At 38.5% G+C, this 15,389-nt stretch overlaps 1 protein-coding gene and 1 pseudogene across 2 annotated transcripts in view; both read left to right on the top strand.

Annotated features, from left to right (window-relative positions):
* The window catches only part of Adgrv1 (adhesion G protein-coupled receptor V1), a 569,696-nt gene extending 566,580 nt beyond the window's left edge, over positions 1-3,116 (top strand). For both annotated transcript variants that reach the window (XM_058574584.1, XM_046428479.2), the window contains one exon: positions 2,694-3,116. In XM_058574584.1, coding sequence (XP_058430567.1) covers positions 2,694-2,812 — 119 coding nt within the window. In that variant the 3' untranslated portion in view covers positions 2,813-3,116. The remainder of the gene's footprint in view (positions 1-2,693) is intronic.
* Positions 3,117-5,893: 2,777 nt separating this feature from the next.
* Positions 5,894-7,267, top strand: LOC124080485 (ubiquitin-conjugating enzyme E2 G2-like; annotated as a pseudogene).
* Positions 7,268-15,389: the final 8,122 nt, after the last annotated feature.

Below are 15,389 nucleotides of genomic sequence, written 5' to 3' on the forward strand. Positions count from 1 at the left end.
TAAATTATTTCTTGGGTTCAATTTATTGTTATATATAATAATAATTTTAAAAGTTCACAATGTATTCCACAACACCTGCTTGTTCCTGTGCCATGACATTCAGTGGCACGGGATTAGAAAGAATTTAAATATGTGCCAAGGAATTTGAAATTTATTCTGTAGACAAAGAGGAACACTTTAAACTTCATGGTGAAGGAATTGACAGATCAAAGCTGTCCTCAGAAGAGGCAATATGGTGTAGAAGAAAACACCTTCCATTTGGGATCACAAGGCTGGTAGATATCTCCATTCTGTGACTTCCCTGTGGTCTGATGTGGGCACTTCAGTGGACATCTCTGATCTTCACTCAGTTTCTGCATCTTTAAAATAGGACTAATAATCACCCCCCTTTTTTATTGTTGTTGTTGTTGTTTTGTGGTACTGGGGATTGAACCCAGGGCCTTGTGCATGTGAGGCAAGCACTCTACCAATCGAGCTATATCCCCAGCCCAATAATCACCCTTTTCCTAACCGAATCGTGTTTCAACATTAAGAAAAGGGGAAGTACAAGATTAATGTAAATTATTGCATGAATTCCTTCAAAGTTGCCTGCTCTGTCCACCAAAGGGAAGAGTTGCTGTTATCACAATAGCTGGGTTTTTCTCAAAATTTTGGCTTAAAAGATAAATACCAAAGTACCTTAGAGAAAATCATAATACTTACTGCCAAGTATCATTTGAGACCACTCAGTGAATGACAAAGATATAGACCTAGTTTGTGTTCCCAGTTCTGCTTAGTCATTCTTATGTGTAATATGTGCCCTTTCTGAGTCTCTGTGACGGATTAGTATTTGGATATTGGGTGTTTATTTTAACTGGGAAGACATTAGGAAGGAGGACAAGGTAGGTCATTTAGATGTAATAACTCAAGGGGAGGATAGAATGTTCTTCCATCTCTCAGGGCCCTTGGCTACTAAACAAGTTCAGTGCACTCAGTACTCTGAACTTTTCTTTCTAGGGCGCTTTGTCCCTGTGGTCACCAAAGGCTTTATTACAGCATTCCTTATGGGATTTAAAGTAGGCAGACTCTGAGATCACTGTGGGTTGGTACCTGTTAAATCATTAAGACTGCTCTTCTTTGGTGCTGATTTTGGGGTCCTCCCTGGATCTTCCTAGCTGGTCCCATGTTGGGCAGTTCTGTTTCTAAGCCCTTGAGCTCGTTCTTGCCCAGTTAAAGATGCTGTGGATCTCACGGTCTCGGTCACCTCCTCCTTGTAGGATGGCCACTATCTTACCAATTCCCTGAAGTTCTTTCAAGTTGAACAGTCCTCCTATATCCCTGGCAGAGAAGCATGTCCATTTGTCCTTTGAGAACAGGCTTTCCTTCAGAAGCCAGGCAAATGCCATGCATGATTCAGGAGAGCTGGGAGAGCACCAAGGGTCAGAAAGGTCCTGTTGGCTCTGAAGCAGGGCTTAAGACAGGCGCTGCCATGCTGAGACAGCAGGAGGAGATGCAAGAGAAAGCAGAAGAGCTCTGGAAAGAGTCAGCAGACCAGAGGATGATATGGGCAAGTTATGTGACATTGAAGCAAAGGAAGGAAGTGAAATTTCAACAGCAGCCTTTAACAGAGAGGGTGTGAAGGACAGAGGCCCAGGAGAGGGAGGGCTCGGCCAGAAGGAGCACCAGTGTGTTTGCACTTCCTTCTCCACATAGGTTACGCTGAGGCAAATTCACCATCTTCCCATAGCTGCCAACTCTGTAGAATTGTCCCTCCTCTGTCTCAGACTATCACAGACTGAGAAAGATGTCTCAGCTACCCAGGAAACTGGGTTTTCATTTTCTCCTTTTTTTCGGAGTCTGGTGCCAAGCAGAGGGGGAGGAGCTGTGAGCTCTGGTGATTCACACAAGCATACCCTGTGACCACATCCCCTGCGTGTGTGTGTGTGTGTGTGTGTGTGGTGTATGAGAGAGAGAGAGAGAGAGAGAGAGAGAGAACAATACATGAGCGTTCATGTTGTTCTAGGTATTACAGGGAAAAAAAAAGAACAGGTGTTAGTCTGGCATAGTTTTAGAATTTATTATTCTGAATTGTGAAAAAAAAAAAGGAGTATTGGAGTGTCCTGAAAACAGATATCAGGTACTGTCTGTAGTTAACAGAAGCTGGCTTCATAGGATCCCTGTGTGGATCTGTTTCAGCACAGCCAGACAATTACCTACATCTTGGAATCAGCTCTGATCATTCAGAGCCAGTGTCTTTGGTGCCTGTTTTTCTTTGAAGATCACTGACCAACACTGAGTGTCAACTAATGGAGCTGCTGGGCTCAGTGGAAGTTGTGAGGTTGGAGGATTTATGTTTTCTAACAACAAACCCTGCTCACCTGCTGAAAAAAATCTCATAAACCTCCAGATTTTTTATTTTGATAAGCCCTTAATTGAGAAACAGTATTCTTGGTAGTAAGTTCTACCCATCTACCATGCAGAAACAAACAAAAATAAACAACAATGGAGACCACAAATTTGGGTCTTTAGAGATTAATTCCGGTTTGAAAGTTACCAAAGTCAATGTCAATATACTTCCATAACTGATAGGGATTAATATCTATTTTAAATGTATAGTTCTTTTAAAAAAATAATATAGAAATAAACATGTTTTGGCTTAATATAACTCAAGAACTCACTGCACTGTTTTCATGTTTATTCTTTTGTCATTGCAGGTGCTGGTCTCAGTGTCAGTGATAACGAATCTGGTCAAGGCAGCCAGGAGGGAGGCACCTTGACTGACTCCCAGATTGTAGAACTTAGGAGGATACCCATTGCCGACACCCACCTCTAAGGCTTCACTAACTGTTCAAATGAGGATACTTTCACATTTGTCTTGGTTTTGTACTAAGCCTCTAAGTACATGCAGCTGTGAAATAGGAATCTGTGAGTTGTACTGATTAACACAGAAGTGATTGTTATATTTGGAATATAAATGACTTATATTTGTGCAACCTGAAAATACACTGCTATATAAATACCCATTTAAATAGGTTAATAGGATATACATATTACAAGAATATTAGTTGACTTTTAATCATTTTACTTGGCTAACATTGTTTAATGGAAGTAATAACCAATAAAAACACTGGGATTCATTTGGCATCATGCAGGCTCATTATTTGAGAAAATGTGCGTGAGCAAAAAAGTGAAGTGTATCTAGATGGCGTCAAATATCTGTGTTCTTCTAGCACTGATTCAATGACCTGGATCAAGACTTCACTGCATCTAGGAGACTTAATTCCTGAGATCCATAAAATTATGTTGTGCTGAGGGTTCTGCACCTAAGTGCTGACAGGGATACTGCAGTTAACATAGTCTTTCGCCAACAGTATATATTTCTGCTCATCATAAAATTAGGGATCTGAACTCTTTCCAGAATGAATGTCTTGTCCCCAGATAAAAATAACTCCACCAAGCCTTTCACACAGCTGAGAAGTGGCTCATTCAAACAATACAGAGTTTGTTTTGGGAAAAAAAAATCTTATTTTGGATTTTTAGTCTTTCTTTGTCTTGGAATGAGAAATCAGAAAGTACAGCCCAGAACAAACCCTGATGTGTTAAAGGTGATTTCATTGACTGTTGTTCCAGGAGAATCATTAGGAACAGAACAAGATTGTGCTGAAGAAGGCTTTGACCTTTTATTTTTTAATTCCTAAGTCTTTTTGAGAAAACCAGTGGCATCTCAGGAAAAAAAAATTTTTTTAAATCTGGGAGAATATTTTATTCTGTTAATAACTTCCCTTAAAGTCACAATTAAAAATATCCAAGTGCCCTATCCTTGTGTGGCTTGCTTCCTTCTCTTCTCTTCTCTTCTCTTCTCTTCTCTTCTCTTCTCTTCTCTTCTCTTCTCTTCTCCTCCTCCTCCTCCTCCTCCTTCTTCTTCTTTCTCTTTCTCTCTCTCTCTCTCTCTCTCTCTCTCTCTCTCTCTCTCTCTCTCTCTCTCTCTCTCTCTCTCTCCTGAAGTGGCTTCATTTATCTTGAGGAGATGTCAAATAAATCTCTCCTCTTCCTGTGAGGACTCTCCCTAATCTGTCTCCTCCCTGCTATATTGAGTTTTGGTTAGTAAATGGTCCTCATAAATAGCAAGCAAAGGCTACCCAACAGTGTCAAACAGCATAAAAACCAAGACTGTATCTTTGGAGCACTCAATTTTTTTTTTTTAGGAGCTTTCGGAATTATGGTAATAAGATTGAATTCACCTTAAGGGACAAGTGAGTTGTCTTTTAACCTACAATGTTGCATTGTAGTCCATTTTAAGTTAGAACTGATTCTCCTACTTGCACCCACCCTAACTTAAAATGTCACTTTCCATTTAATGTATTTTTGAAATTGGTAAGCATTTGAAAATTGTTAGTGGATTTTTATTGCATGATGATGATTACAGAAATACAAATGTTCACTGTGTGGAATACTCTAGTCATACTCACTAGTAACATACTTAGCAGATATCTAGCCACTCAATTGTCTGACAAAGGTAATTTTTGACAAATGGTGCTTGTTTCTATATGGTTTCAGAATTTGGGAAACCCTAGCCAAAAAAAAAATGACAAACAGGGATACTTTTCTTTCTTTAGTTTACTGTATTTCTATTGCTGTCTGTATTGCCAAGGACCACCTGCCACTGTTCTTTTAAATATTGGAAGGAAAACCTTAGTACTGTGGCTTCTAGGGCTGTTGATGTGACTCAGTGGTAGAGCGCTTGCCTAGTATGTACAAATCCCTGGGTTCAACCCTTGGTCTGCAAAAACAAAGTTCATAAGCCAACAGCAGCAGTAGTTCCCTTCCTGTTTCCTCCCAGTGTAGACTAAAATGAGACACTTGCTTTTTCAGGAGGAAGAAGCAAATCAAATCAAATTCTCAAGAATGAGATTGGAACACTCAGATATCACCTGTGACCTTTCTCATTCAGTTAGGTCGAAATCTCTTGTTATCCATAACATTTCTTTAACAGCTTTATTAAGATATAATTTTTATTTTACACAACTTACCCACTTAAAGTGTACAATTCAAGGTTATTTAGGATATTACAAACTTAGGGTTCTTTAAATTTTATGTTAAATCATCTTTATTCTAGTAGCTAAATTAGGGAGCATCATTTTTCTTGATCTTTTAGAGATTGCTACAGATATTTTTCTTAGGAAAAAAAAATTCAAATGGATAGTGATTATTGAATCAATCAGATTTCATACCATCTTCATGTTACCAAACAGCTTTCATTTTCAAGCTATAATTCATCAACTTTTTTCTGTAATTCATTCTGCTCAAGATCTATAGCAAACATTATTTAATTTTGAAATGGCCTATCTTATTAGTTCATTTTCTGTTGCTATAATAAAATACTCATGACTAGGTACCTTATAAACTGAAGATGTTTATTTAGTTTATAGTTTTAGAGGCTGAAAATTCAAGATAGGGCAGCTCCATCTGTTCGGCCTCTGATGAGGGCCTCCTGGGCTACATCACATGATGGATAGCATTATGGCAGACAGCATGGTGAGACAGGAATCCAGAGAGTGACTCAGGAGCTGGCTTGCTCTTTTGTAACAGTTTGCTCTTAAGAGAACTCACTCAATGAGACTAGCATTAACCCTTTCTGAGGGCAGCACCCCCAATGACCTAACCACCTCCCACTAGTTCCCACCTTTTAATGGTTCAATCACTTCAATGAGGAACATTCCTCCAACACTTGATCCTTTGCAGGACAAACCACATCAAAACCATAGCACCTATATAACAAGATGAAGATAGAATAGTTTGTTAAGGATTATTTGGGGGGAAGGGGCAAACTGAGAGCAAATTCCTCATTTCTCTACTATTTCATGACCTGTTAGTCATGAAACAGTTACTATTTCACCTGTCAGGTTTTGTGTGGAAAATTACACATGCATGAATATTTTGCAACCAAATGATTATAATCTACAAGCTCTCCTACTTATCTGGTTCCACAGTAGGAAGTTAGAGAAGCGTGTGTTTGTCATTTCATGGTGATTTATTATGCCTCTGCTAAGTACATTTGAAATAACAGGCTGCGCTATAACACTCAACCCTTGATAACGGGTGATTTCTAATCACAGTGAACCAGGGGAAGACTGTAGTCTAAAAGTAAGGAAGCTATGTCCATCAGATGGTTAGTGCCCAAGTTCCAGAGAAACATAGTGTCCTCTTTCATAACTGAGCGATGCCTCTATTACATACTGTTAGGACCTAATTATTGATAAAATCAAGACTTTTCCATATCTAGCCACATTTAATTTCTCAAGACAGTCCAAAAGATCATGAGTCAAAATTCTTTGCTTCTTGCCAATCACCTAAGATAAAAACTAAACTGGAGAGTTGACCTCCTTTCTAGTAAAGGACAACAGTGACAAAAATACTTGGAAAAGCAACTAATTTACTTTCTGGTGCCTTATAATCCCTCTCCTCCCTTGCCCTCAGCGACTAATTTTTTAAAGAATAAATATTTTAAAGCCAACAAAATAATGTTTCAATAAAATGCTCAAAAATCATGATTGGACAACGTGGATTCTTCAGCAAATACGACAGAACAACACAATGGGAGGATGAACAAAAAATTGAATAGATTTTATTTGAATTTACCTTTGGTCTAGGGATCCAAATGTGGTATAACTGGAAGAGACAGACTATTTTTAGAGAGATAAAGCATTTTTTAAAAAATCTGACAAAATTTCCCTTGAAAGACTTCTCCCCCCAGTGCTGGGATGCAGGTGAGTAGAAGTGGCGATGCAGCTACTGCAAACATCATGGGACAAAGGCTCAAGAGGCTGAAGGCCAAGTACAAGCAACTAACTCTGAATTCTTCAGAAAGAATTGTGACAGGCCCCATGAGTGAAGAGAATTTTTTTGAATGAGAGGCATGGATCATGGGCCCCCAAAATACCAGTTTTGAGTTTGGTGTTTCTCTTGGCATCATGAGTTTCTCACTTGACTACCCACTGAGTCCTCAGAAGATGAAGTGCACTTGTGAGATGTTCTGTCACAACATTGACCCAAATGGCAGAGACTTCATCTCCATCCTCCACAAGCCGGGCAATGACCCCACTGGACTTACAAGAGCAGATTTAAGAAGTGAAAACTGGTGTGGAATGTGGAGAAGATCCCTCTGTTGCTGTCAGTGGTGACAACAGAAGTGGAGTTAAGCATGGATACTTCCAAAGTTTGGTGGGACTAACAGGAGTGGTTTTACAAGATTGCCCAGCAGATTGTGCAGAAGTCTCTAGGGATCTGAGGCTACCCCATGTGTGAACGGCTAGAGAACATGGTGCAGTTCCAGTGCTGCTCTTGGGACACTCAATGACAGTGCTGCCAGTGCTGCCACCAAAATAGGCAAGCTTGCACAACCATGGCACTCCTTTTGTGTTTTACAAGTAAAGGTTATTCTTACAGCCTAGGTACAGCCTCTTCATTTATTGTGCATTACAATCACACTTAGAAACACTTTTGGGAACACTTTGTAAATGGTCGATGAGAAATGGGAACCCAGAACAGAAGGTTATTGCCGGCCATGAAGACCATTGGCTTCTCTGGTTGCATTTTTAGGAGATTAGTGTTCATGTCATGATTGTTGGTACACTGCTAGAGCAGGCATGGGAAGATCTTTGAAGTTTTAGTGACTTTTTCTCCTGAATCCATTACAAGTTTTTCTTTTTCCAGCTAAAAGTTGGGTCACTCTGGGGCTCTGCACTGTGCACTGTAGTTGCACCAGGACCATTCTTTGCTCTTGAAGTCAGAAGGGACTCTACCATTAGTTGGCGCAGAGTGCAGAGGTGTGCCTTTCCCCCAAAAAAATGGACCTGGCTAGGGACCTGGACTTCAGCTTCAGGTCCCAAGTAGAGGGAGCACTTTTTTACAGCCTATGATTTTGGTGCTGTCTAGGTGTCTCTGATAGCAGAGAGAGGTGAGTAGCACAGTACCCCTAGCAGACACCATAAGAAACAATAGGTCTGTTGTATGGGGAAGCAGATGGCCGGCCTGTTTCAAACAGGTTACATTTCAATAGGAGATTCTGTTTTTAAAATAAGAGATGGCCTATGCAACATGCAATAGATTTCATTTCACATTAGCCTCTTTCCTTCCCTTTTTGAATATGTCCAGTAGACATTTGTCTTGTACCAAAATCTCACATTTCGTAGTGTTAACAATTCTGGTTCAGGAGCTCAGTATTGAGCTTCTGTGGAGGCCAGGTTTGTTTCTTCTCAGAAATGTTTAATTTAATGATTAATCATTAAATGTTTGAAATTCCATGCCAGGACTTGTGTTTTGGAAGGGTGGAGGAGGAGAAATGTAGTGTTTGCAGGCATGAACGAGATGCAGCCTCTCCAGAGTGGGAAGCAGTGGGTGGTGTGGAGACTGCTGGCCTGCTTCAAGACCACAGGGACACAGTCACGTCTGGGCGTCCATGGGAGGTGGAAGAGGAGCAGCATTCTCTTTATAAAACATAGTATTTTTATTAATTTATATTTATCGAATGAAAAAAATCACATGCTGCCCTGCTTTTGTGAGGGAATTTAATTCCTATATTAAAAAATAAAGTTCTACATTTCCCCCTCTTACAACAAAAGACTTCTCATATAGTAAAGAAAATTTTGGATCTTCATTCTTTCTCTTTTTATTCACCTCTCCATTTTTCCTCTTATAGTACACTTATGTCAAATAATTTCTGAAAAACCATTAAAACATTTTTAAGTAAAACATATCCTTCACACAATGTGTGACAGACTACTGCTTATAAAACAAAATTTCAACAAAAGTAGTTTAAACATCAAGTTGTCTTTTATTAGAAATTTGTGTACCAAGCAGCATCCTGTCTACAAAATAGAGAGAATTCTGCTGGGCATGGCAGAACAGTTAGTTTTCATAAGATAGCTTGATTAGGATCAAGGAAACAGCATGATACAAAAAGCAAATTGGTTAACATCGGGTAACTTCAGGTTACTTTTTTGGTAAGATTCAAAGCAGAAGGTACTTCCTTGTACCAACACAGGTTGACTGTGTTTATGTGTGGGCACACACTGGCATGTTACAGGGATTGAACCCAGGGACACTTTGCTTCTGAGCTACATCCTAGCCCTTTTTAAATTCTAAACTGAGACGAAGTCTTGCAGAGTTGCCCAGGCTGGCCTCAAAATTGTGATCCTCCTGCCTCAGCCTCCCAAACTCTGATGCCACCACATCTGGTCACCAGGTCCTTTTTGATCGATTGCTGTAAATCTCCTATTTTCTAAGAAAACTGGCCTGTTTCAGGGTTTTTATTGCATGTAGTTGCAGTTTGATTATGGCTTAAGTGAGTCCATGTTGGTTTGGTCTTTGGGGGTTTCATTCCAGAGTTCAGTCAAAAACAAAGCCTCTCATAAATTTTATTTAACATTGTAAGTAAGGATTCTAATAAAAAATTGATTTATATTAAAATGAACTGCATCTTACTGCTCATGAGAAGTAAAAAGTACCAAAAATACTAAGATGGGTAACGGTTAGCCTGTTTCTCCCAGAGCCTCAGTCACCAACTGATAATTATTTAGCTGCTGGAAAAGATATGCAAATTAAGGTGCCAAAGTGTGAGTCAGCATATAAACTGAGACAGAGGGGCAAGGAGAGTTGAAAAAAACAAAAAATGTTTCTCTTTCTGTTTTTATCTTATTACCCAGGGTTTATGACTGATAACAGTTCTAAAATGTTTTAGTTACTCTTTAACTCAGAGATATGGACACCGAGATTGGAATACACACTAGATTAATCAGTTGCACTGAAATATCCATGGAGGGAATGCTCCTCTGCCCCTGGAAAACATGAATTTGCAGATCCACTGCACAGAATGAGAATCTTCTCCTTCCTCCTCCAGCAGTGCTGCTCCTAGGCCCCACCTACTGTGCAGCAGGTGTATGGGGATGTTACAGAGGGGTGGAGAGAGTTCCGTTTCTGAATACTGATCCTGGTCAGAACGTTAGTAAAGAACCAAAATGACTGACATATTCCCTCCTCATAGAGATAGTTTTTCTGCTATCCCTTACACAGCTGAGCTGGAAACCCCTGATTATTTTTCCTCATACAAGTCCCTCCTAGATCTTTCCTATCAAGTGTTGAAATATGAATTACATATTAAATTCTGGGTTTTTTAAAAATGATTAAATAAATACCAGCTCTGCTCCTGCCATAAAAGAGATAAGAACAGTTGGTATGTTCTGCCTTCTAGGATTTTCAACAACAATTATGTTTCATCATAGAGGGGGTAGAAAGACACTCAACTGTTAAGTGTTCCCAATGAAATGTGCATTTCTACTAAAAGCAGAGGATGGGATTATTTTTATGCATGTAGGTGATTTATTTTGCTCTAAGACTAAGACCCAGGCAGGATGACATGGCCCTTTTGCTCTCCTCTTAGCTCAGAAGGACTGTGATTCTCTGTCAATCAGTCTCTCCTCCTCCTCTGTCTCCTCTTCCTCCTCCTTCTCTTTCTTCTTTTCTCTCTCTCCCTCTCTTTCTCCCTCCCTCCTTCCCTCCCCCCTTTCCTCCTCCTTCCTTCCTCCCTCTCTCTGTCTCTCTCTCTCTCTTTCTCTCTCTCTCTGTCTCTCTCTCTCTCTCTCTCTCTCTCATCTGTAACTAGACTGAAATAGAGGTTAGGAGTTAATAAGGCCAAATAATTACCCATAATAAGTTCAATCATAATTCATTTTCTTTACATGGTGTTCACTTTCCTTTGAAATGCAGGCTACTAGACGATTCCTGCTGATAGCTAGGAAGTCCTATGGAGGAAATTGCTTTCCTGGATATAAAACAAAGGAACTTATACAAATTTAAAAAAATAAGACAACTTATGAACTCCACAACCAAACAAAATAAATAAAACATAGAATGGATTTTCATAATGACTCTAACATCAAGAGCAATAATAAATCGTATTCAGGTTGAAAAATTACAGGTATATGCAGTTGCTAGAAAGAAAGTACAATTTGCACAAGCCTTAAAATAAGTGATAATTTAGACTTCTTTAATAATACAAATATTTAAGTCAAGGATACAAAAATTATAAAATACCTGACAATCTTAGAACACAAAGGAGTTACCAAGATATACTCAAAATTTGTAGTCAACTCCAGATTGATGTCTGCCTGGTTCACTGAAAGGTGATTTTCCAAGAAACAGAATTATTAACTAAATGATTACTCTGGAAGGCTTCCTTTGCCAGTACCCAACATTTTTCTAAAACATCACTAAATTTAGCACTGGCATAATTACATGTAAGCCAACTCAGATACTGCTTCATTGCTACAAGAAGCGAATCATAAATGTCCTACTCACAAAATGTGCACTACTCTACTACACACTTACCTTGGTTTCTGAGTACTATGTTTGTGACTATATGGTCCTATTTCATCCAGCCTACAGAAGTCTTTAGCTAAGTTCAGTGAACTTTGTATTTTAATCAAATTCTATCTCCAGAATACAAGGTTGACAATTTGGAATCATAAAATTCCTTCAATTTGTGGCATTTAAACTATTGACCTGTTTTCCTCTCCTTGGAGAACAACCATTCTTCCACACAATTTAGATTGTAATTAATGTAAATGTGACTATAATTTAGAAACTCCAAAGATGCCAAGCCTCTTAACTTCAGTGAATTATACTTCTCTTAGCATCCACACCCTCTTCTGAGCTTGGTTGTGGACTACTTAGACCTTCAGAGGGGTCAGATGCCAACTGGAAATAGAATACATTTCATGCACTTCATCAGCTTGGTTCCGGGTGTCTTGTGATAAAATGTGTAGAACCCAAGGCCCCGTAGGGCTCTTTGAATAAACAATAGCTACTTTCTGTTTTAGATCTAAGCTGTGTAACATGAAGCAGAGAGAGGGAATTGCTCATTCTCTGCCTTCTTCAATGCAAAGTAAAAATTAAGCTTAGCATGTCATCACATCCTTACAAGTAACTTATGTGAATGTTCCTTATAAATAGACTTTGAGAGTGCCAAGGTTTCAGTGAAATAGGAAACCATTAAAATGATATATCATTTATCATTTTCATTCTGGGAGGAACAGAGAAACCACCTCAGGCAATAACAGACGCTTCAAGGACTGTAAAAGAATCATAGATGATGACCAAAACTATTAAATTAATTACTAAATCAGGTAGACTTAAAAAAAATTAGGTAGACATTAAAAAAGCAGCCTCCTACAGTTACATCTGCTGGCAGCATGCATGCTGGTGGCAGTCAAGGCAGGACATATGACAGGGTTTAGCAAGCCTCCTCTGATGGTGGTGGCTAGTGATAGTTCATGGTTCTCCCTAATAAGCCCAAAGTTTTATATCAAAGAAAGGATGTCAGATGCTTTAAAGATAAATGTAATAATGGTATGAATAGCATATATGTTCTTCATGGTACAAAATTTTGGAAAATGAAAAAACTATAGAAAGAAAACTTTTCTGAAGTTACTTGAAAGAATATTTTTAGAGGTTCTTAAAAATATCAGCAATTTAGGTAAAATAATTTTTATAAAACAACCCCAGTTCATAGCTCACAAAAATGGATATAATAAAAATCTAAATATATACAAGTACATATATAAATATTACATATTTATGAAATCTAAATATATACAAGTATTATGTATTTATATAAAGATGTAATACACATTTATATATTTATATGTTATATTTATAATGCAAACATGTATCGATACATACGTATTTGTACACAAACACATACAGGTATATAGCAATTCATTAGCAGTGTAATTAGAGAGATTTTCAAAATCGTTTTTTGGTTTTTCTATATTTTCCAAGTTTTCTACAAAAGAAGATGCGTGATCTTTAAAATCAGAAGACATGTGTCTAGTTTTTTGGAAATCTGAGCCCTGGGTTCAGTACAAGTAGTATTTAAGGCATGTATTCTTTTTCTCAGTCGACCTCTAGAGAAGCAACTATCACTGTTAAGGTTTTTCATCTGCAGACGTGGACTCCCTGTTCCTGGTAGGAATAGTGTGCCTGTGAAATCCTATTCACAGATGACATTAAGTGACCATGATTAGTGCACAGTGAGCCGTGGGACACTAGCACCGCAGGTGCTAGAGCTTATGGGACCTCTGTCCCTGAACCAGATTACTTCTCAAGGAAATCTCTACTTCAGGCACAGACAAAAAAAAAGAAAAAAAAGTGTGGGGGACTCCAAGCCAAAGGAAATGTCTGTCCCTGACAGTTGGGTAGAGGAACAAAGGAATACATCTATCCTTATCAATGGTGCCACAACTTTAGATATTTAATAGATAATAACATAAAGGTGATGGTCACAGAGGAATCATATATGGAGTAATGAACATTTGAGAGTAATGAATATTCATACTTTGGGATTTATTCCATGTTTCAGAAAGAAAACTATATTTCAAAAGCAGCTGTAAAGGGTAAAAAACTTTTACCCTTCCAACTTTCTGTAATTTCAAATAACTCATCCAAATCTGATCACTAAATTTTCCTTTGTTGAATAGAATCCCACTTTTCAGTGACTATATTGAAGTACTAAAAGGCAAAGGGAAAACTGAGCCCTCTCCTGCCTCTTTCTCTGGGTCCCAGGCCCTGTGCACTCCTTCTTTAATTGCACACAGTCCAAACATTGCCCACATACCCTGCCCATCACCACAACATTCCTTCACTCAGCAAGCTCAGGACTTCAGGCCTCTCCTATTTCTCCCCATGGTATTTTGAAATGCATGTACCTTACTTCAGCATTTAAAAAAAAAAGCTTTTATATGTATATAAGTATGCATTTAAACATATTTAAGAAATTGAAATTTGATATCTGATTTTTAAAAGTATTTTTCAATAAATTTATTGTACTTCATTTATACATGTATAAAATAGATGTTGGCATATTCTTCTAATTGTACTTGTCAAAAATATGTCAATCCTCTTTTACACTAATCAAAGCGCATTTAGAAATATCCAGCTTAGTTCTAAAATTAGGTCAGTATACCTACAAAATGTTTCCTATCTCATGACACCATACATGCCCCATACCATCTGTTTTCTTCTGCCTACCTATCAGTTATAAGCCTAATAAGTAATATTGAGTAATATTTTTCGGCTTTTGTATTTCTTTCTTTATTCTCGTTCTGTAACAATGTCAAAGACAACAGCAGAACCAAAGACACTAAACAGGATAATTAATACTTGTTATTGTAATAAACAAAATTCAGATTTCCATGACTTAATACCAGGTTATTTATTGTTTATACACTAAGTTCAATATCTTTCTTCTCTAAATGACGACTCAGGAATGTTGGCTTCCTCAATTCTGTGGGAGTATCATCCTTGAGGCCCTCATATTCCTTCATTTCTTGCAGGTTGGACTGCGAAAGAATGAGAGGATGGAAGCTTTCATGCAATATTTTGTGGTTAGAACCAATTGGCCAGCACCCAGTCACATGGTCCTATGTAAATGCTAGTGGATCCAGGAAAGAATATTGAGTTGTTTGTCAGGAAGGAGCCAATACATGTGATCACCAATAATCTCTATCATAGAGAGACATTCTTTCCATTTTTCCACAACCCTGCATCTCAGGTGGACAACCATAACCTAATGTGTGTCTCTATTCTGCTTTAGTTTTGTATCACTGTGACCGCAAGACCTGACAAAAACAATTTAGAAGAGGAAAAGTTCATTTGGGCTCAAGACTTCAGAGGTTCAATCTATGGTCAGTTGACTCCCTTGCTCTGGGCCCAAGATGAGGCAGAATATTATGATGAAGAGTGTGGCAAAGTAATCATCTCAGAACATGGCAACCAGGAAGCAAAGAGAGTACACAAGGAGCTAGGGAAAATACAGTGTCCAAGAGCCTCCAGTGACCTACTTCCTCCAAACATATCTGCATTGCCTCACACATGAGCTTTCTGGGGACACCTCAGATCCCAGCCATATCATGTGCACATATTCCTTTCACCATCCCTACCACCCTGTCACCTCTGCCCTGACTTTTTGGCATTTCATTTTAACTCACCCTGAGCTATTTTCCCATAACCCCGGTGTATCGTTCCCTGCTAACTCTCACCACTCTACCTCAAACTCCAGGTAGGAATCAGATGTTTCCAGAGCCTTCAGTTGTGCTAATCCCTATGGTCTCCATAAAGAAGAAACAGAGGGAAAAATAAGCTAATAGCATCATCCCTGACTAACATATGAAACCATTCAGGTCAAGTGTTAGAAATAATACAAATGGCTAACCTAAAGAAACTTCTAGATGAGATAGAAACAGAAATAATAATTTACGTTATTTTTCATAAAAGGTCAATACATTAATTTTTGAGACTCTGAAACATGTTCAAAATCCTTCAAAATTTGACAGATAGCCAAGGGGCAGAAGCTC

This window comes from Marmota monax, unplaced genomic scaffold (genome assembly GCF_021218885.2).
Source record: "Marmota monax isolate L192 unplaced genomic scaffold, Marmota_monax_Labrador192_F-V1.1 WCK01_AAM20220418_F8-fsc00018, whole genome shotgun sequence".
Lineage (NCBI taxonomy): Eukaryota > Metazoa > Chordata > Mammalia > Rodentia > Sciuridae > Marmota > Marmota monax.